The 21,188-nt window shown below is 54.8% G+C and overlaps 1 protein-coding gene across 5 annotated transcripts in view; it reads left to right on the forward strand.

Moving 5' to 3' along the window:
* Positions 1 to 21,188, forward strand: part of PITPNM2 (phosphatidylinositol transfer protein membrane associated 2) — a 105,863-nt gene that overhangs the window by 68,342 nt on the left and 16,333 nt on the right. For all 5 annotated transcript variants that reach the window (XM_019648947.1, XM_019648950.1, XM_019648951.1 and 2 more), the window contains exons 2-9: positions 692 to 864; positions 11,124 to 11,338; positions 12,453 to 12,574; positions 14,951 to 15,178; positions 17,188 to 17,493; positions 18,450 to 18,545; positions 20,419 to 20,523; positions 20,726 to 20,796. In XM_019648947.1, coding sequence (XP_019504492.1) covers positions 787 to 864; positions 11,124 to 11,338; positions 12,453 to 12,574; positions 14,951 to 15,178; positions 17,188 to 17,493; positions 18,450 to 18,545; positions 20,419 to 20,523; positions 20,726 to 20,796 — 1,221 coding nt within the window. In that variant the 5' untranslated portion in view covers positions 692 to 786. The remainder of the gene's footprint in view (positions 1 to 691; positions 865 to 11,123; positions 11,339 to 12,452; positions 12,575 to 14,950; positions 15,179 to 17,187; positions 17,494 to 18,449; positions 18,546 to 20,418; positions 20,524 to 20,725; positions 20,797 to 21,188) is intronic.

The raw sequence follows: 21,188 nt of genomic DNA on the forward strand, positions 1-21,188 counted from the left end.
TTATTTTTAAAGTGGCTTTTTTGAGAGGTAATTCAAATGCTATGCAATCCACCCATTTATCTCATTTCTCTCTTCTACCTCCAAGACCTAGCCCAGCATCCGCAATAGAATAAAGTGTTAATAGCTGTTGTTGGATTGGGCTGAAACCACCCTTAAGATCACCTTTTTTGGGTAACTCAGAATCTCCTTTTAGGAAGCAGTGACGCCATCTGCACCGAGTGACATGCGCAGAACCGATTGTTCCGACACTGTAGCGGCCCAGGCTGCTCATGTTTAAATGTCTCACGTCGATGTTTCGTGGTTTCCTTTGTCCTGCCTCCTCTCCCATGGCCAGCCGTTGTTACTGGCTGCCGTCACCGAGCCTGCCCCCAGCAGCTTCCCCGGACTGGGGGAACTGGGAGGCTGGGGCTTGTTAGAACTGCACGTAAAACAAGAGCACGGGTGCTGTCTGCTCTTAGGAGATGTGACACCCTCCCAGCTCCCAGCCCTCACTAGTAGGATAACAATCCTTTATTTCCCCGTGGCAGAGAGTTACAAAGCCCTCTACACGACTGCCTAGCAAGCAAAGACAATGGCGTCTGGGGAGGTGAGGGAGTTTGCTCAAGGTCACACGGTGGGCCCTTCCCTTGTGCTCTCGTACACACCAGCCTTGGTGGAAAGTGACTCTCCCCGTGCTCTCTCTCTCTCTCAGGGGTCCTTGGTGAATTCTGTCATGGTTATTTAAGGAACCTCACCTAGAAGTCCCAACGCGCAGTTCCCCATCGACGGGAAGGCTTGGACTCCAAGATGATTATAAAGGAATATCGGATTCCTCTGCCGATGACCGTGGAGGAGTACCGCATTGCCCAGCTGTACATGATACAGGTGGGTTGAGGGCTCTCAACAACCACGTGGGGGTGGGGTGACACTGTGGCCCCAACAGCACAGTGTCTGCCCAGCGGGCTCCTGGTAACTGTCTGAACTGCACTGGAGCCTGGCTGGCAAGCATGGCGTTGGGCCCACGGTGGTACACCGTGGCTGTTTGTGGCATTGGACGGTCTCGCCAGTGCTGTATTCATGGTATTAAATGTCCATCATATCACTCATCCAGACATTATCCTCATCTTTAGTCGGCTCGGGCTGCTATAACAAAACACCACAGACTGGTCTCCTTAGACAAAGACATACCCACAGTTCTGGAGGCTGGAAAGTCCAAGACAAGGTGCTGACAGATTTAGTGTCTGGTGAGGCCTCTCTTCCTGGCTTGCAGATGGCCGCCGCCTTACTGTCTCTTACCTGGCAGAAGGGGTCTGTTCTTATAAGAACACAAATCCCATCATGGGGACGCCACCCTCATGATCTAATCACCTCCCAAAGGCCTGAACCCTTAATCCCATCCCAGTGGAGGTTAGGGCTGCACCATATGAATTTGGGAGGCGATAGAGACATTCAATCCATAACAACCCACTCGACAGACAGGAAGGTGCCAGATGTAGACAAGTGAAATGACTGGCCCAAGAGCACACAGCCTGCCTCCCAGCTCCAGGGCCACACCTTCCTCACCACCCCGGGCTGCCTGTAACACAGCAGGGTCAGCTTTGTGGCTGATTTAGAGTCACCAATGTGTTTGAGGATGACAGCTTCCTGTGACAAGCCAGAGAATGCCACGCCAGACATTGCTGGCCTCTGTGCTCAGTGCCTGTGTAACCTGGAACATGGGACATGGAACCCCAGGACCTGGCTGACTGTGGCCCAGACGTGACCACAGCCCCCAGTTGCTTGGGTCCCGCCCAGTGCTGGTCCCCATCTCAGCTTCCCTGCCAGCCTCTTGTCCATCCTCAGTGCCCCAGCACTTTGCCCGGCCTGGGCTTCACGCCCCCCCCCCCGCCCAGTTACAGGTCTGATTACAAAACTGCTCTCGGCTCAGCTCTGGCTCCTGTGGGCACGTGGATGCCTCGGTCCAGCCTCTGGCCCTGCTGCCCCCGCCAGTCACAGAGTCATCCTATGGGGCTGTCAGTGCAGGGAGAGCCCAGGCCGGCAGGGCCTCCACCTCCAGGCCTGGGTTTGCTTGGTGGCTCTCACCCTTCAGCCCAGGTCCCGGGAGTTAGCTCCGAGCTCCCTGCAGAGCCCCGGCCCCCAGTTTCCTTCTGGCAGGAGCTCGATGGAGCTGCTGGAGTTTGACCAGGCTCCTCACATGGCAAGCTTGACTGAGAAGAGAACAGAAGGCAAACTCAGTCTCTCTGGGGGGCTGTTTGCTCTGAGCTGCTTCAGACGTGCACACTCAATTCCCTCTTGAACCACTTACCCCGTAATTATTCCTAGAGAGCGGGGAGAGGAGAAGAGACATCCACCAGCCCCCCCAGTTCTGGGCACCCTGGAAATCACTCAGCCTGTTCGAGGACACGGCTGATCTGTCAGAGCCACTGTTTGTACTGCGGTATCTTAATTCCCTTCCAAGCCAAGTAGCCCCAGATCACAGGAGGCAGCCCCTTGGCGCCACGTGGCCTGCTAGGATGGTGGCGGGGACGGGGGGTGGGGGAGCATTGAGATCCCGGGGAACTGGCTTTCGGCTTCTAGGATAGCCAAAGCTCTTTTGAGCATTTATTTACCTCTGACTCTGGGCGCCTCAGAAACATCTGCCATCTTCACCCGTCTTCTGAGGCATTTTTTGTTTTGTTTTAACATCTATTCTTATGCCTCTAATTAATGCAAGACATTCCATGGGCTCCTACGCGATGCCTCCTACGGGCCCGGGGCTACCTGTGTACTCTCCACTGCCGTCTCCCTGCCTCTCGAGGCCAACCTCCCCTGCTCCTGCTCCCACATTTCTCACCCGCCTCAGGCCCCGAGTTCCCAGGGTCTCCATTCACCATGCGGGTGACAGATAAGCACGTTATCTCCATTGTATGCTGGTTTCACGGGAGTGAACATACATCAGAGCTCATGGCTGTCAGCTTATACGGTTTGTTGAATGTCAGTCAGACCTCACTAGAGCTGTTAAAAAGATAAATTCGAGTCACCAGACTTTTCTGTGCCTGGCCTGGGATGAGGGCTGGGTTACAGAGATGAATGGAAGGCGCTTCCTGCTCTCCCACACACAGGGAGTTGAGTGCACATGCAGCCCACTGCATCAGGCCTGTGGGAGCAGTGAGGTCTGGAAGATGGACAGGACACAGATGTCCCCGGGCTTCGGGCCAGTGCTCCTGCAGTGTATCTGCTCTGGGCTGGGCCTTACGGGATGACAAGGCCTTCAAGGAAGGCAGCTCCATTTTTTGTGGGAAGACAATGAAGACCTTAGTTCATTTCCCACTAGTCTCGTTGACCAGCCGGGGTTGCAGCTAAGAACGGGCCTGCCTTCTGAACCAGCGGCCTCCTCGGTGAGGTTATGAACAAGATGGGATGAGCTCATTGTGTCACATGCCCCGTACCGTGCCTGACCAGTGCTCAATATACGTGTTGTTGAAGATTTAAACAAACAAAGTGGGCCTGGCTGGGAGAGAGCCTTCCATTGTAGGAGGGGCCCAGCAAATGCTTAACTCAGAATAAGCCATCAGAGGCGCTTGGTCAGGACCTTGGACAGCTCTGAGAGGTGCTGCCTTGGGGGTTTTGGTCTTTGCCCATCTTACCCCCTTCGTCAGCCCCAGCGTTTCCAGGGGGGATGCTCCTCCGCCCACCCACCCTGGGAGCCTTCCGATTTTGAAGGGTCCTGGCTTCATCAGGTCTGTGCTTTCTCTGCACCAGGCCTGAGGCGCCTCAAGGCCCCAGGTCCTGGGGACAGAGAGGGCAAGGTTCCCCACCCAGCCCTTCAGGCAGAGTAGGCAGGGTTCATGGGTCAGGCCTCACCCCGGGCATGAGTGCCCCTGGGAAGCGGAGTCTGTCTCTGCTGCTCGTTTGCCATCTCCACGAGAGGCACCACGGCACAGCTTACAGGAATGGCTGGCCAGGAGAGCTTGGTCCTAAGTGGCGGGATGGACAGTGGCAGCTGTCCTGTGGGAGACCAGCCCCCTCAGATGCCATCGCTGGTGGGGAGCCAGGGGTTAGCCCTTTGGGATGCCAGCTCCCAAGCTGAGGGAGGTGCCCAGGCTTGGAAGGGACTGGTGACAGTTGGAGCCAGAATCCATTTATTCATCTAACCAATCTTTACTAAACGTCTAATGTGCAGAGGCACCACAGTGCTAGGTGATGATACAGGCTGGGGCCAGTCTGGGTCCCAGTGGCTCTGCCACTGCTAAGTGTGGTCCTTGCATCCGTGAGCAGCCCCCCATATCCATCTCCCCCCCCATAGCCATCGCCCCCACAAGCAATGATGGTAGCCTGGGTGCCAAGGGCCTGACACATGTCACCTGCTTTAATCCTTACCATACCTCATCATACCTGTCGAGGTTGTGTTATTTGTCCCCATCTTACAGATGAGAGTTTGAGGCTCAGAGATGTAAGGAACTTGCCCAAGGATGTGCACAGCAGGCCCGTTGCAACCAGGCTTTGTCTGCAGGTGTGGCTGGCTGCCTCTTCCGTAGTGTTTGGCGATCTCCTAGCCCACCCCAGCTCTTACCGTCTCTGAAGTCACAGCTACTGAGGGATGGAACAGTTCACCCCCATCAGCCTCCAAAGCCCGTGCACCCTCCCCTGCCCCCCACCCAGCTCTACCCTCCTCCTCACCTCACACTCACATATCTGCATGAGGTCACCTTTCAGGTGGCCAGGCCAGGGTCAGTGTGATCAGTGGCATGCCAGCGAATGTGCTAGTTGCACAAGGCTGTGTGGCTGAGGGCTTGGCTCTGCAGTGGAGGTGAGGGCGAGGGCCTCACCTGTCTGGCAGGTGTGGGATCATCAAGAGGCTGTTCCCATTTTCCCCAAAGCCAGCTGCAGCTCACTCACAGGAGGGGATGGTGGGCACTCACCCAGCTGGTTGACTAGTTTCCCCCCAAAATTCATGTCCACCCAGCACCTCAGACTGTGACCTTATTCGGGAATAGGGTCTTTGCAGATGTAATTAGTTAAGGATCTTGAAATAAGATCGTTCCAGATTTAGGGTAGGCCCTAAATCAGATGACTGCTGTCCTTATAAGAGGAGGACAGAGAGAGACAGGAGGATGGCCATGTGACGATGGAGGCAGAGACTGGAGTGATGTAGCCACAAGCCAAGTGGAACCTGGAGGAGGCAGGAAGGACCCTCCCCTGGAGCCTTCGAGAAAGCTGCTGGGGTGGCCATACTGGCTTTCCTGGGTGGGACGACTCAGGCTGAGGTCACCTGAGTGGGCAGGGGCTTCTGTGCAGCCCCCTGAGGCCAGGTGTGAGGGACCCTCCCCACCCCACACCCTCTCCAGCCTTGCCCGTCCCTTCCCCACCCTCGGCTGCCTGGCAGGCTAGGCACCCCTCCTCCGCCCTCAGAGGCTCCATGTGGCCCTGGCCCCTCACACCTGCACACCCTCTTCTCACCATGCCAAAGTGCCACGAACTGAGTGGCTTAAAGCAACAGAAACGTCTTCTCTCGCAGCTCTGGAGGCCAGGAGTCTGAAATGGAGTGTCAGCATGGCCTCGCTCCCTCTGAAGGCCCCAGGGGAGGTGCGTGCCTTTCCTCCCCCAGCCTCTGGCCTATACTGGCTTTCCTCGGCCTGTGGCTGCGTCACTGCAGTCTCTATCGTCACGGGGCCGTCTTCCCTCTGTGTGCGTCTGTTCTCTGTTTCCTCTTATCGGGACCACTCTAATCCAGTAAGACTTCACCTTAACTAATTACATCTGCAAAGACTAGTTCCAAATAGGCTCACCATCTGAGGGTCCGAGTGGACATACATTTGGGGAGATGCTACTTGAACCATGATACCAGGGCTTGGGCAGGTAAGTAGCCCCCTCCCCACTTAGACTTTTGGAAACTGAGACCAGAGTAAAGCAACGTGTCCAGGATGAGAGGGGGTTGGTCACAGAGTTGGAGCTAGAGCGCACTTATTTGCTTCATAAATACATATCGAGCACCTCCTGTGTGCTGAGGTGTGCTCCTTCAGGAGCGCGTGCTGCGGGCCAGCAGGCCCTGGCATCAAACAGGTGCTGAGTTCAAGTCCCAGCCCTGCCATTTAATGACGGCAACCTCGGACAGGTCCCTCCACCTCTCAGGGCCTCCACCTTCCCACCTGTAAATTGGGGGTAAGCGTCGTGCCGCACCTTCCTCCAGGGGTCGTTGCAATAACTAAAGGGGAAAGAACACGCAAAGCACTTAGCCTGACCACTAATGAAGGAAGCAGCCGTAGGAGACGGGAGCGGAGACGGTGTCCAGGAAATGGCTGCTGCTTTCCTTACGGAATCTGGGCCGCATTCCAGGTGCTCCTGTAAGGGACAGCGCGTCCCTGCTCTGACTCCATCTGGGGCCTCCCTCAGGGTCTTTTTGTTTTGTTTTGTTTTCCTGAAGGAGACTAGTGGCTTTGGGCCACAGAGATAGAGCACATCTTTGTGCCCTACAGAGGGTCGTGCTGTTGGAAGTACCTGTGTGCCTGTGTGCATGTGTGTGTCATAGGTGGGTGCACTCAGGTGTGTGCGTGTGTGCACGTGCACACACCTGCTGTTCAGGAAGCTAACCAAAGATGGCCGTGGCAATGCCGTCACGTCACCCTGGAAACAGATGCTGGGCTTAAAGTCACCAGTATCTCAAAGCCACGAGGGTTTCTGCTTCTTGAGCTTTGGGGCATTGGGAAGGACACTCGTGACAGAGGGACACTTGGAGGTGACTCAGGCGTCAGAGCTCTCAGGCGGTGCCTCGAGGTCCCTTCCCAACCCCCACATTTGAGCTCTCTGAAATCTCAGTGAGTACGAGAGGCAGGATTGGTTTTTGTGCCCGTTTGTTTTGTTGTGTACACCTTTATTGAGGTGTAAGTCACCCACCACACAATTCACACTTAAAGTGTGCAGTTTAGTGGTTTTTAGTAAATCTACAGAGTTATGAAGCCATCACCATCACCAATTTTATTTATTTATTTGTTTGTTTGTTTGTTTGTTTATTATTTATTTATTTTTTAGCTGAGCCATCCTGCCACCTGTTGGCAGCTCAGCGGCAGCTCAGCTCAGGCCGGGCATCGAACCGCTGTTGCTCAGAGCTCACACTCTTGAGCGAGCTCTTAACCAACTGAGCCACTCAGCCAGCCCCCCATCGCCAATTTTAGAACATTTTCATATTCTCAAAAAGAAATCACTTTCCCCTCCCCTCTCCTCCCTGTCCCTGGGCAGCCAATAATCTACTTTCTAACTATGGATTTGCCCATTCTGGGCATTTCATATAAATGGGTCACACTTTATGTGACCTTTCGTGTCTGGCTTCTCTCACTCAGCAGCATGTTTTCAAGGCTCATCCACATTGTAGCAGGTCAGTGCTTCGTTCCTGTTTACAACTGAGTGATAGTTCACTGTGTGGATATAATTTGGTTATCGATTTTTCAGTGCGTGCACGTTTGGGCTGTTTCTACCTTTCGGACGTGGATAGTGCTGCTATGAACAAGTCTCTGTGTGTTGACGTATGTTTCCATTTTCTTGGATGTATACCTAAGGGTGGAACTGCTGAGTCATATGGTAGCTCTGTGCAACTTTTTGAGGAACTGTCAAATTATTTTCCACAGCGACTGCGCCATTTTATATTCTCACCAGCCATGTATTGAGGGTTCCAGTTTTTGCACATCCTCACCAACACTTGTTAATTGTTTGTCTTTCTAGCTATCCTAGTGGGTGGGAGGTGGTATCTCATTGTAGATTTGATTTGCATTTCCCTAATGACTAGTGACGGCTGAGCTTCTTTCCATGTGTTTGTTGGCCATTTGTGTATCTTCTTTGGAGAAACGTCTGTTCAAGTCTTTTGCCCGCTTTTGAATTGGGTGATTTCTTTGTTGTTGAGTTGTAAGAGTTCTTTATATATTTTTTTGGATCCAAGTCCCTTATCAGATATATTATTTACAAGAGTTTTCTGCCATTCTGTGGGTTGTCTTTTCACTTTCTTCATAGTATCCTTTGATGCACAAAAGTTTTAAAAATTTGATGAGGTCCAGTTTATCTTTTTTCGTTTTTGTTTTTGTTTTAGTTGCTTGTGCTTATGGTATCATATTTAAGAAACCGTTGTCAAATCCCAGGTCATGAATATTTGCTCCTGTGTTTTCTTCTAAGACTTTTATAATTTTAGCTCTTACATTTAGGTGTTTGATCCATTTGAGTTAATCTTTATGGTGTGAGGTAGGGGTCCAGCCTCATTCTTTTGCATGTGGATAGCCAATTGTCCCAGAAGCATTTGTTGAAAAGACTGTTCTTTCCCCATTGAATGATCTTGGCACTCTTGTTGAAAATTAATATATCTATATCTATATCAATATGGATATAGATATAGATATAGATTATATAGATATATAGATATATGGATTTATTTCTAGAGTCCTGAGTCTTTTCCATAGATCTGTCTATGCTATGCCAGTGTCACATCATTTTGATCACTGTATTTTTATAGTATGTTTTGGTATATGAATAGGAGAATGTGAGTGTTCCAACTTTGTTTTGTTTTCAAGATTGTTTTGCCTATTTAAATTCCCTCTCAATCTCATATGAATTTTAGGATGAATTTTTCCATTTCTACTACAAAAAAAGGCCATTGGGATTTTGATAAGGATTGCATCGGGTCTATAGATTGCTTTGGGGAGTATTGACATCTTAATAGTATTAAATCTTCCAGTGCATGAAAACGGATGTCTTTTCATTTATGTGGGTCTTTCATTTCTTTCAGCAATGTTGTGGAGTTTTCAGTGTACAAGTCTTTCACCCCCTTGGTTAAATTTATCCCTAGGTGTTTTATTCCTTTGGATACAATTATAAATGGAAATAATTTCCTAATTTTTTTAAAGATTTTATTGGGGAATTAGAGAAGGGGAAAACAGTGTTGGGGAATTGGGGAAGGGGAACAGCCAAGTTGTTGTCCTTCAGTCTTAGTTGTGGAGGGCCCAGCTAGCTCAGCTCCAAGTCCAGTCGCCATCTGGCCACCTGTTGGCAGCTTGCAGCCGCTCAGCTCAAGGTGCCATGCTCAATCTTAGTTGCAGGTGGGCATAGCCCACCATCTCATGCGGGAGTCGAACTGGCAACCTTGTAGTTAGGAGCACGTGCTCTTCACTAGCTGAGCCATCCTGCCACCTGTTGGCAGCTCAGCGGCAGCTCAGCTCGTGCGCAGCTCACTGACCCATGTGGGAATTGAACCAGCGACCCTGTTGCTCAGAGCTTGCGCTCTTAACCAACTGAGCCACGCAGCTAGCCTCCTGATTTTTTTTTTTGCATTGTTTTGTTTTTGTTTTTTAGCTGAGCCATCCTGCCACCTTTTGGCAGCTCAGCGGCAGCTCAGCCTGGGCCGGGAATCAAACCACTGTTACTCAGAGCTCGCACTCTTTTTCTTTTTTTAAAGATTTTTATTGGGGAATTGGGGGGATGGGAACAGTGCTGGGGAATTGGGGAAGGGGAACAGATAAGTTGCTGTCATTTTGTTCTTCAGTTATGGAGGACGTTGCTTCACTGGTCCAAGTTGGCACCATCATTGCACTCTTCCCGGGCGAGGCAAATCAGTCGCCAGCTTCTGGACAGCTGCTCACTCACTGCGGCTGCTGGCCGCTCATGCTGGCTGCTGGCTACATACGGTAGCCCATGGCAACCCACTGGGCAACCGACTGCAGCATGGGCTGCAGCCTATGCCGTCGCCGGCGACCCACGGCAGCCCAGCTCCAGGTTGAGCTGTTGTTCAGCATCTTAGCTGTAGAGGGCAGTGTCACTGGCCCTCATATGTGGGATCCGAACCGGGGCCCTCTGGCGTCCCAAGCCAGTTCTTAACCATCGCGCCACGCAGCCCCAGAGCTCGCACTCTTGAGCGAGCTTTTAACCAACTGAGCCACTCGGCCAGCCCCGTTTTTTGCATTGTTTTTGCATGTTGATTTTGTATCCCACAACTTTGCTGAATTCATATATTAGGTCTAACAGGGTTTTTGTTGTTGTTGTTGTTGTTGTTTTTTGTTTGTTTGGGGTTTTTTTTAGTTTTTGGGTTTTTTTGTTTTTTTTTTTAAAGATTTTTTTTTAAATTTTTATTGGGGAATTGGGGGGATGGGAACAGTGCTGGGGAATTGGGGGAAGGGGAACAGACAAGTTGCTGTCGTTTTGTTCTTCAATCTAGTTGTGGAGGATGTTGCTTCACTGGCCCAAGTTGGCACCATCATTGCACTCTTCTCTGGCAAGGCAGATCAGTCGCCGGCTTCTGGACGGCCGCTCACTGCGGCTGCTGGCCGCTCACGCTGGCTGCTGGCTACATACGGTAGCCCATGGCAACTCACTGCCGCAGGGAGTGCAGCCTACGCCGTCGCCGGCGACCCACGGCAGCCCAGCTCCAGGTTGAGCTGTTGTTCAGCATCTTAGCTGTAGAGGGCAGTGTCACTGGCCCTCATATGTGGGATCCGAACCGGGGCCCTCTGGCGTCCCAAGCCAGTTCTTAACCATCGTGCCACTCGGCCGGCCCTAGTTTTTTTTTTTTTAGCTGAGCCATCCTGCTACCTGTTGGCAGCTCAGCGGCTGCTCAGCTCGGGCTGGACTCGAACCGCTGTTGCTCAGAGCTCAAATTCTTGAGCGAGCTCTTAACCAACTGAGCCACTCGGCCGGCCCGAGGTCTAACAGGTTTTTAGGGGGATTCTTGAGGTTTTTCTGTGTATGAGATTATGTCATTGACAAATTAAGATAGTTTTACTTCTTCCTTTCCAGTTTGGGTGCCTCTAATTATTTCTTTTTCTTGCCTAATTTATCTGGCTGGGACCTCCAGTACACTGTTGCATAGAGGTGAGAAAGCAGACATCCTCATCGGAATTCCTGACCTTGGCAACACTTTCAGTCCTGGGACAGACAGGACTCAGAATGGAAGAGTTTGCACGTGCAATGCTGCGGCTCGGCGGGAATGTGACCTATTCTGCTTCTTACAGGAGTGCTAGGGCACGTGGAGCCTGGGTCTGGTTTTGGGGGTCCTGAAGTGAACATGAGGAGCCAGGCTGGTTGGCAAAAGCCCCTTCTTCCATTCAGCACCCTGGGTCCCGGTCTCCCGAGCCCCTCCCCTTCTGCAGAGTGCTCTGCACCCCCACACATCACGGGTGCTTTTGTCCCCACAGAAAAAGAGCCGCAACGAGACGTACGGTGAAGGCAGCGGCGTGGAAATCCTGGAGAACCGGCCATACACGGACGGCCCCGGCGGCTCCGGGCAGTACACACATAAGGTGTACCACGTGGGCATGCACATCCCCAGCTGGTTCCGCTCCATCCTGCCCAAGGCGGCCCTGCGCGTGGTGGAGGAGTCCTGGAATGCCTACCCCTACACGCGGACCAGGTGAGCCTGCAGGAAGCACCTGCGGCATGGATCTCAGGGGCAGCCATCCAGGTGGGCTCAGCCCCCGTCCTCCAAGGAGCCCAGGCTTCCAGGGGGCTGAACCTCAGTTCCCCAGGGTGCCCCTCAGGGAACAGGCAGGAGAAGAAAGCATGCACCCATGGATACCTTCCAGCCTGACCAGGGGCGGAGGCCAGGAAGGCATGAGTCCAGGGAGGGCCATCTGAGACTCCCTTGCCATCTGGGAAGGCTCGGGGAATACAAACTCACTTTGATGTTCGCCTGAGACTGCAGGACGGTCAGCTGGCTGGGAAGAAACACGAAGGAGAGGAGAGCAGATGGTCCAGATTCTCTCCAACCCTGAGGCTTTCAGCTACTGTGGTGTTTTATGACATCCCACATTGAGCTGGGGTTTCCTTTGGATGCCCTCGGGAGGGGGTTCTTCACTCTGTGCCCCCTACCTTACCCGATGTAGCTGAGCACAGCTGGGTGAGAACAGATGGGGGCTGCACGCAGCTGGCTGCCCCCTTGCTGCGCAGGTGGGGTCCCCACGAGTCTCCTGGGGCTCCCGTCTGCACACTCGGTGACGGCCTGGAGTTTGCTGAGGGATCCGCGGAGGCTGTTCCTCCTCCCAGCAGCACTTACCTCCTCTGGGCTCATCTCCAGTTGGGAGACAGGGGCTGAGGGGCTGTTGCCCTGTTGCCAGTCCTGACTCCTTGGGGTCAGGGGGTGGCACGTCACACGAGCGCTTGTCCACATTCAGCCACACTCAGCAGTCGGCCCCATAGCTGTGCTTGTGTCCGCACCATGCCTCACATGCATGGACGATGGACACAGGACTCCGGGCAGCTTCCTGCAACCTACTCCTCCTCCCCCTAAACCCATTGCTCTCGCCCCCAAGCCTGGCCTTGGCTGTTCTGGGGACAAGGTGAAGGTCCAGGAGGTGGACGGGACAGATGAGTCTCAGCCACCACTCCAGCCTCCTTCCCCTCCTGTATGGGCCCCACGTGGGACCCTTCTCTCCTGCCCAGGGGGGTCCGGCAGGCCCTGGCCCAGCTGGCCCCACGCCCACCTCCTCCAAATGCGGGTCCTGATGGGTGGTTCCCTTCCCCTGCAGGTTTACTTGCCCTTTCGTGGAGAAATTCTCCATCGACATCGAAACCTTTTATAAGACGGATGCTGGAGAAAACCCCAACGTGTTCAGCCTGTCTCCAGTGGAAAGGAACCAGCTGACGATCGGTAATGGTCCACTGTGACTTCCCCACCCTGGGAAGGGCAGGGCCGGGTTGTGGGTTTCCCTGTCCATGGGCCCCTCGGTTCTGCTTCTCGTCTCCTTGCCTGGCAGGTACCAGTCCCGGGCAAGGCAGTCAGAGTGAGCAAGCCTAGGGAAGCAGGATAGGTCTTCTTGGCCCCATTTCCCTGACGTGCACACTGAGGCTAAGTGCTTTTCCCACCCTGAGCCCCTTCCCTCTGTCCCTTCGAGGCATCCCCATCCCCAGAAGGGAGCCATCTCAGGCTGACAGCCATGCATGCGTGCAGTGGGCCGGGCCGGGGCCTGTGTCCCCTTAATGACAGGTGGCCTCTACTCCACTCCCCTCCAGCTAACTATGCCATTGCTGGAAACGGCCCCGCTTGTTAACTCTGCTTTTTTAAAGAGAGGCCAGAAATCAGGATTTTCATGTGAACTCTCCCAATTCCTAAATGTTGGCAACTCATTAAAAGTCTTTGCAAATAAACTTATACTGGCCAAACAAAACACATCTGTGGGTCAGACGCAGCTCCAGCAGCCACCAGCCTGCAGCTCTGGGTTCTAGAACCAAAGGACCGAGTCACATGAGGTGTTTCAGGCAGGCGCACGGCTGGCATTGGAGAGGTGGCTGCCAGGGCCCCAGGAGCAAACTCCCAGGCAGCCTCTCTGATGGGAGTGCAAGACTTTTCCCTGAGACCCTCCCCAGCCCCTTCCCTCTGCCAGAGTTTTTCGGCCCCACTGGAGTCTGAGAGCTGTTAGTTTGCCGGGCCGCCAGAGGGAAGTACCACAGACTGTGTGGCTTCAACACAGAAGTTAATTGTCTCATAGTCCTAGATGCCAGAAGTCCAAGATCGAGGTGTCAGCAAGATTGGCTCCTTCTGGGGTCACTGAGGGAGAATCTGCTCCAGGCCCCTCCCCCAGCTTTTCTGGTGGCTGTTGACAATCTTTGGGGTTCCTTGGCTTGTGAACACATCCCCCCAATCTCTGCCTTTAACTTCACATGGCGCTCTCCCTGTGTGCGTGCCTGTGTCCAAACTTCCCCTTTTTCTAAGCGCCAAGTCATATTGGATTAGGGCCACCCTAATGACCTCATTTTAATTTGATTACTTCTTCACAGGCCCTATCTCCAAATAAGGTCCTATTCTGAGGTACTAGGGGTCAGGACTCCAGCATATGAGTTGGGGGAGGGGTGGGGGGGACGGCACATTCCTGCCGGAACAGGAAGGAAGGACCCAGCATGACGCAGGTCCTCTGGCAGCCCTTATCTGGCTAGCCTCAGCCCCGGCCTGAGCTCGAAGGGCCCCCTCCGGAGGCCTCCCGCCATGGCCCCCGAATCCCAGCCCTCCCCTTGGCGGCCTTTCTGCCTGAGCGGGCTGGGTGTGTGGTCTGCTTCCCAACGGACCAAATGCCACTGCCCTTGGGCCACCCCTGACCGCTCACTGTCCTTGGTGGAGCCGATATCTGCGTCTGCAAACCACAGCCCAGACCTGGTGCCAGCGAGCCAGGGAGAGCCCCCCCCCCCGCCCCAGTGCCGTCACCCCCACACATCCAAAAGAAGGGCTCTGAGCCACAAATCCTGTGCTGGGTTCCTTCTCAGCACGTGTGTCCCAGCCCTGCTAACACACGGGCCTCAGGAGCCAGCACAACAGGTGGTTTTGACTTGGGGGGAGGAAGCATGTGACAAGAGGTGGCATGGCTCACGTCCGTCCCGGACTCACCGCCATGCCTCTTGTCAACCTCCTCCTCCGGGTCCCTCAGCCCCCAGCCCTATTTCCTGAGTGCCCAGACCGATGGTGTCTGCTACTCACTGTCGGGCCCTTCAAACGGCCCTTCCCAATTCCTCCCTTCCGCCTAGGAGGGGTTTCTTACAGGCCAGCCTGCCTTAAGTGGCACCGGACACAGTGCCACTTCCCCCTCAGGGCACCATCCGGGCACTTAGCCTGGTGAGCAGTGGCCGATGTGTCCAGCCATAGCCCCATCACCTTCCCTCTACGAGAACACCCTCGTGGCTCCCCGACTCCCTCACCTCTCAGTCAAAAGTCAGTGCTTCTGGGACAGTCTTGGCTTGTAGTTCTACTCTTGGAGCTGAAATGCCACCTTTTTGGGAAGCTTTTCCCGGCCTCTCTCTCATCTCCCACCCCACGCCACACACCCTGGTGCTTCATGAGCTCTTCTTCTGCTCTGCCAAGAAAGATGCAGGCCTCGCAGTCAGGAGAGCTCGAGGTCAGAGTGGCCCACAGCCGTAGCCTCACCCCCACGTCAGGCCCTGGCACTTTGGGGCCCGGGGCCCCGTAAGGATTTGGAGGCAGCAGGGACATGGGGAGGAGGTCAGGGCAGAAGTGGCCACTTGCAGGGTCTCCCTGCAGATTTCATCGACATCGTCAAGGACCCCGTGCCCCCCAACGAGTATAGGACAGAAGAGGACCCCAAGCTCTTCCACTCCATCAAGACCCAGCGGGGGCCCCTGTCCGAGAACTGGGTCGAGGAGTACAAGCAGCATTTCTGCCCCCTCATGTGCGCCTACAAGCTGTGCAAGGTGGAGTTCCGCTACTGGGGCATGCAATCCAAGATCGAGAGGTTCATCCACGACACGGGTGAGCGCCTGCGGCCCCGCCTGCCCGCTGCGCTCTGCATCGGTCTGCCGCTCTGCGTTCTGTCTGACTCCCGAAAGGTGACCCCAAAGCCCACGGGCAGTTCCCCACCTGGTTTGTCTTGACCACCTGTAAACACCTCTCAAGCCTCTACAGGCGGCAGGCAGTGTGTGTCATCCCCAGAGAAACCCAGGGCCCTGCCCGCCAGACATGGAGTGCCACTCCCCGTGGGGGGACAGCCCCAGGGGAAGCCTCTCTGCTGCTCATCAGCGCTTCCCCATTGGGCTGGAAGCACCAGGGCCAGAGATCTTGGTCCTCATGGTGCCTCTACCATGCCAGCCTGGCCTGGAGCAGGTGCCCAGGGAACGGGTGGACCAACAGATGACCTGGGGCTCCTGGCCCAGCTCGTGCTGACCAGGCTCCTGCTCCCCTGAAGCCCTCAGCTCTCTACCTGTCCCCCAGATCACATCATGACCCCAGTGCCAAGCTCTCATCCCAGCCCAAGGCTGGTGATCCAGGAGTGGCGCCTGGATTTCCCCCTTTCATTCCCAGAGCAAAGAGACTCAGTTTAGACATGAATAGAGCCACACTTCACATGTGTCATTACCAGCTCACAATGACCTGTGAGGGTGGTCACTGTCACCCTTGTTTGTGGAGGAAACAGAGGCTCAGTGCTGGGTTGTTCCGTCCTGAACAAACGTTCTCGCAGCAGCGGGCGGGGGCCTCTCATCAGACAGTCTACTCCATGTGGGTGCTGGCTGACCCCGGCGTGGCATGCCTGAAGCCACAGCCCGGAGCTTGGTAGATGCACAGACAGTCCTGGCTGAAGGAGGGCCCCCTCCCAGGAGCAGGGGTGAGAGGGTGGCCCCAGGCGGACCCTTAGAAATGAAGAGACTTAAAAAGAACAGCTGGGGAGGCTCGGTGGCCTTGCTTTAGGCAAGTGTAAGGTGTGTATCTTGAGACCCAGTGATGAGCCTCCCGAGTTTGTTCCCTGGTGCTACCCACATGCACGCTCTGGGACATTCAGAGCAGCAGCTTTGTCAAAGCAAACGGACAAACAAACAATGAAAGGGAGCCAAAGGCCCATTGGCAGGAAAAGGAATAAATTAAATGTGGTATTTCCACCAAATAAATAAATACCATACAGCCGGAAACCTCAAACTCACCAACCCCCAAAAAAGCAAGTGGCAGAAAAATACACACAGCAAACCAACCCAACATATTGGGTAGGAAAATACACCTGTGTGCTAAAAGCAGAAAGGAAAACAAGGGATAAACACGAAACTCAGAATGGCCGCTTTCGGGGCGGGAGGAAGACGGGTCCGGGAGGCCATCCACCGCACAGTGACTGCTCCCTGCGGGGCGGTGTGGGCGTGGATGCTTTATTTCTCCTTAGTGACTTCTTACCCAGCTTTATGGAGGCCTAATTTTACATACATACGCTTCACCTGTTGTAAGAGGACAGAGTTGTGTGCACAGTTCTAGAACAATCCATCATCTCAGAAGTTTTTGTTCCTGTTCACAGTCAACCCCTATTGCCACCCCAGCCCAAGGCAACCCCTAGCTGCTTTCTGTCCCTATAGTTCTTTTACTCTTTATACCCTAAAAGCTGTCTTATTTTGTATATATTTGCATCCTATTTTAAAAAGAAGGACCAAGCCGCTTTGAACTTGAACTTGATTTTCCATGGGAAATTCGACAGGAAAAGTGTCCTGGACACTGAGACAGACGTCCTCCTCCAGCGTCCCCCCTAGGGCAGGACTCCCCTCCCCCAAATTCAGTGTGGCTTCTGAGCAGACACATGACCTTGGAAGGCCCCTCTACTCCAATGGTAGAGCCCCTGTGAGCTTGTGAGGCCATCTATCTGTGAGCCAGACCTCTCTTTCTCAGGTGGGGAAACTGAGGCACCGGGGCAGTGATTAGCTAGAGCCTACACAGTGAGTGTGGGCCAGAGCCTGACCTGCTGGACTAATGCTGCCTCTTTCTCCCCGCCCCCCGCCCCCGGCGCGCAGGCCTGCGGAAGGTGATGGTGAGGGCACACCGCCAGGCCTGGTGCTGGCAGGACGAGTGGTACGGGCTGAGCATGGAGAACATTCGGGAGCTGGAGAAGGAGGCGCAGCTCATGCTGTCCCGCAAGATGGCCCAGTTCAACGAGGACGACGACGACGACGCCAAGCTGGCCAAGGGCGAGGCCGGCCAGGACCAGGCCCCCGGGGAGCCGCCCCAGCCCAGCAGCAGCAGCGAGCCCCTGGCCGGCCGGGTCCTAAAGAAGCAGTGGTCCACGTCCTCCAAGTCGTCGCGGTCGTCCAAGCGGGGAAGTGAGTGTCCACCCGTGGCCTCGGGGGTCCCTGCCCTCTACTTGTCCAACCCAATGGACAGCCCTCAGCCCCTCCGAGGCAGCCCCGTGTCACTACCAGGTAATTCCAACTCTGTGAACAGGCTCCTGCTTTCGAACCTTGTGAGCCACAGCTGCAGGGAGTCGGGGCTGATCTCCTGCTTGTGGGAGAAGCCCGAGACACCCCCCCACCCCAGCAGGTTCCCCCAGACTTGCCTCCACAGGTAGGACAGGTAAGGCTGGCTGTGTGGCAGCCCCGCTCCCAAGCTGTCCCAGGACCCAGCCAGCTACAGCTCTGAGCAGCCGGGGTTCCAGGAGGAGGGTCCAGACAGGCTCCACCCCGCACACCCAGGAGGGGTTTCTGCTCCGAGGGGCCTGAAACTCTTCAGAGCCTGAGAAAGGCCTTTCTTGGGGGAACTTTTGTGAACCTGCCCTGGCTGTTGTGAAAAAACAGGGTATCTCATATAAAGCCAGGAGTCCCCTCTGCAAATCCGGCTTTTCCCATGCCAGGCTTGTCTGTCTGTGCTGAAGGGACCCGTGCCAATCTATGCGTGGATACCTTTTATCTCACCTCCCTCCACTGCCCTGCGTCCCCCTGTCGGCTCTGCCATGGGAAAATTTAAGGAGCTCACTCCTGGGCAGGCCCAGGTCAGGGGCACAGGGGTGGACCGAGGCCTGAGTGACTGCATGGCCCGGCCTTACACCCGATACCCTCCCTGGGACACCTCTGCTTTGTGCCAGGTGGGCTGGGAGGGGACCATCTCAAAGTTCCAGGAGCTTCCACTGAGCTGAGCCAGGGGCCCCTCCGCCCCTCGCTTTGCCACTTCATTCTCTCCTGAGCCCTCCTGGCCCTTCCTCCAGCGTCTCACACCTGCCTGCCCTCCACCTCGCAGCCCCATCCTGCTGGGTGGTCGGTCAGCCTGGGGTTTTGCCTTCCAGCGAGTCCTTCCCGCCACAGCATCTCGGAATGGAGGATGCAAAGTATTGCCCGGGACTCAGATGAGAGCTCGGATGACGAGTTCTTCGATGCTCATGGTATGCGGGCTCCGGGAGCACTCTGGGGGCCTTCCCGGGAGAGGTGTGTATGTGTGGGGGTGCAGATTGAAGTGGCAGTTACCTATGGAACGAACGTCCTGAGTAAACAGCATGGCGTGGGGGACAGGGAAGAGGTGAGTGAAGTCACCAACGGTCTGGGGTCTCAGGCGCACCCCAACCAGATATCAGTATGTGCACTGGACCTGGCAGAGGGGGGGGGGACTATTCTCTCGAACCCCCCAGAAATGGATTTTCAGTCAACGGAGGCTTTTTTTTTTTTTTGGTATGTGAATTTATCTCCATAAGAAGCTTTGTAAAAGTATAACTTCTTATCATTTTCTAATTATTTTGTAACTACCTTCTTTTTTTTTCTTGGTTAAATTAACACACATCTAATGTAGAAACTTTAGGAAATGCATACCAAGCAGGAAGCATGGGAAGTGCCCACTTTCTCACAGATCCCACCGTAAGCACAGTGAGCGTACAGCCGGCTGCCCGTGCTGGGAGACGCGAGTACAGAACACTGGCTTGCTTCGTCCTTGGCTGCTCCTCTCCAGACAGTAGGAGGGGCCTGCAGACAGGTCTGGGAGATGGGTTTCCAGTTTGCAGTTTACAACGCAGGACCCAGGCTCAGAAAGGGACAGGGCCTTGCCTACAGGCACACAGCAGGCAGAAGCAGGGCCAGAGCCCTCTCCCTCCGCCATGGCTTGGAGCTGGCAGAGAAGCCACCTAATTATGGCATCTTAGTTAACTGGCCCACCCTCAAGGGAAACAATGGGGAATCAGTGTCCAGGCAAAAGGAAGTGCCTGGTTTGGCCTTGGGGTGGGGACCTGGGACAGGTGACAGGTGGTTCCTGAGCCTGCCTCTGCACCTGGGGCCTCAGGGTGGGGAAGAGTGTTTTGGGCATCTCAACCCCAACTCACACACAGCCAGGCCAAGAGGCTGAGCCCCTCCTGGTGGCTCTGTTCCCCTGACATGAGGAAAATACCCATCTGAAGTAGAAACTTTAGAAAAAGCTGGAAAAGAGAAGAGGCAGCAAAGCCCGGGGATGCCAGAGGGGCAGTGTCCTGGGAAACTGGCCCAGTGACCCATCACGTGGCTGGAGGAGGGACCAGCACATGGCAGAGCCCAGGCAGCTGCCTCGACCCAGTGGTCGCGGGTAAAATTTTGCAGAAAGGCAGAATCAAGGGTCATGGGTGGCATTGCTTGCAGTAGCGCTTATCACTAAGCTCTTAGTTTTGTGGACATCAAAAATGGGCAGGAGCATCAGCTGAGGACTAGAGGGGCAATAAATGTGGTCCGTCCAGTGTGGTCCGTCCATGCATAAAAGGCTACAACGTAGATGAGCCTCATAAACATGACACTGAGTGAAAGAAGCCAGACACAAAAGGACTCATACGATCCCATTTCTAGGAAATGTCTCAAAGAGGCAAATCCACAGAGACAGGAAGGAGATTGGTGGGTGCCAGGGGCTGGGGGAGGAGGAAACAGGGAGTGACTGCCTGATGAGTTTGGGGGTTTCCTTTGAAGGTGATGGAAATATTCTGGAATTAGAGGTGGTGGTTGCACAGCTTTGTGAATGTACTAAGAGCTACTTTGAAGTGGTTTAAATGGTGAATTTTACATTGTGTGAATGTTACCACAATTTTTTTAAAAAGGTCAGGCAGCAGCCCAGTAGGGGTCCGGCCATGTGTCTGTCCGCTTAAGGAAGAGAGAGAGCAGAACCAAGCAGAGGGGCACATGAGCCACAGGAGCCCCCAGAGCCGCCATTCCTAGCCCCCCCCACTTCGGGGAGCAGACCTCCTATTACGCCCCGCCCTCCCAGTCCCTGCCCTCAATCATGGTGCTGAGGCCTCGGTGTCTCCTCCCCAGAGGACCTGTCTGATTCAGAGGAACTCTTCCCCAAGGACATCACCAAGTGGAACTCCAATGACCTCATGGACAAAATCGAAAGCCCTGAGCCAGAGGACACACAGGGTAACCGGCGTGGGGGCTACAGGACCTGGGGCCAAGCCCCTCCTCCCGACCCAGTTCCTGCACAGTGCAGGGCATGGAGGGTGGGTGGGGTGGGGTGCGGGACACCCTCGGCCCCGCTTGTCATGGTCACAGCCCCTGTCTGGTGGGCCTGGGGCTGCCCAGCTGCCCCCCTGCTCATGGCACCCACCCTTCTGTGTTGTAGATGGTCTGTACCGACAGAGCACCCCCGAGTTCAGGGTGGCCTCCAGTGTGGAGCAGCTGAACATCATCGAGGTGGGTGTCCAGGTGGCAGAGGGCCAGGGGCTGTGTGGCTCGTGGTCCCCAGGGCTGCCAGGGGAGGGGACAGGATGCAGGGGACCAGTCCCAAGGGGGCTACCCGTAACTTCACATCCACACTGGCCTGGGCCCCATGGGAGAGAGGCCTGGGGCCACCCCCTCTGATGTTCCTAAGAACCAGCGGGGACTGCAGACTCACTCAGCTCCATCCCTGGAAAGTAAAATGAGAAACTTGTAAATTCCAGAAGAAAAATAAGATGTTCATCCTGAGCCTAGCCTTTCTGCAGTACCTGAAGAAAAACAGATGGAAGGGGAGGAAGCGAAAGCCACCTAGGCAGCAGTGATGTGGCCGGCAGCCGCCACCCCACTGGGGACGGGAGGAGCTCTCA

The sequence above is a fragment of the Hipposideros armiger genome, unplaced genomic scaffold (genome assembly GCF_001890085.2).
Source record: "Hipposideros armiger isolate ML-2016 unplaced genomic scaffold, ASM189008v1 scaffold_128, whole genome shotgun sequence".
Taxonomy (NCBI): Eukaryota; Metazoa; Chordata; class Mammalia; order Chiroptera; family Hipposideridae; genus Hipposideros; species Hipposideros armiger.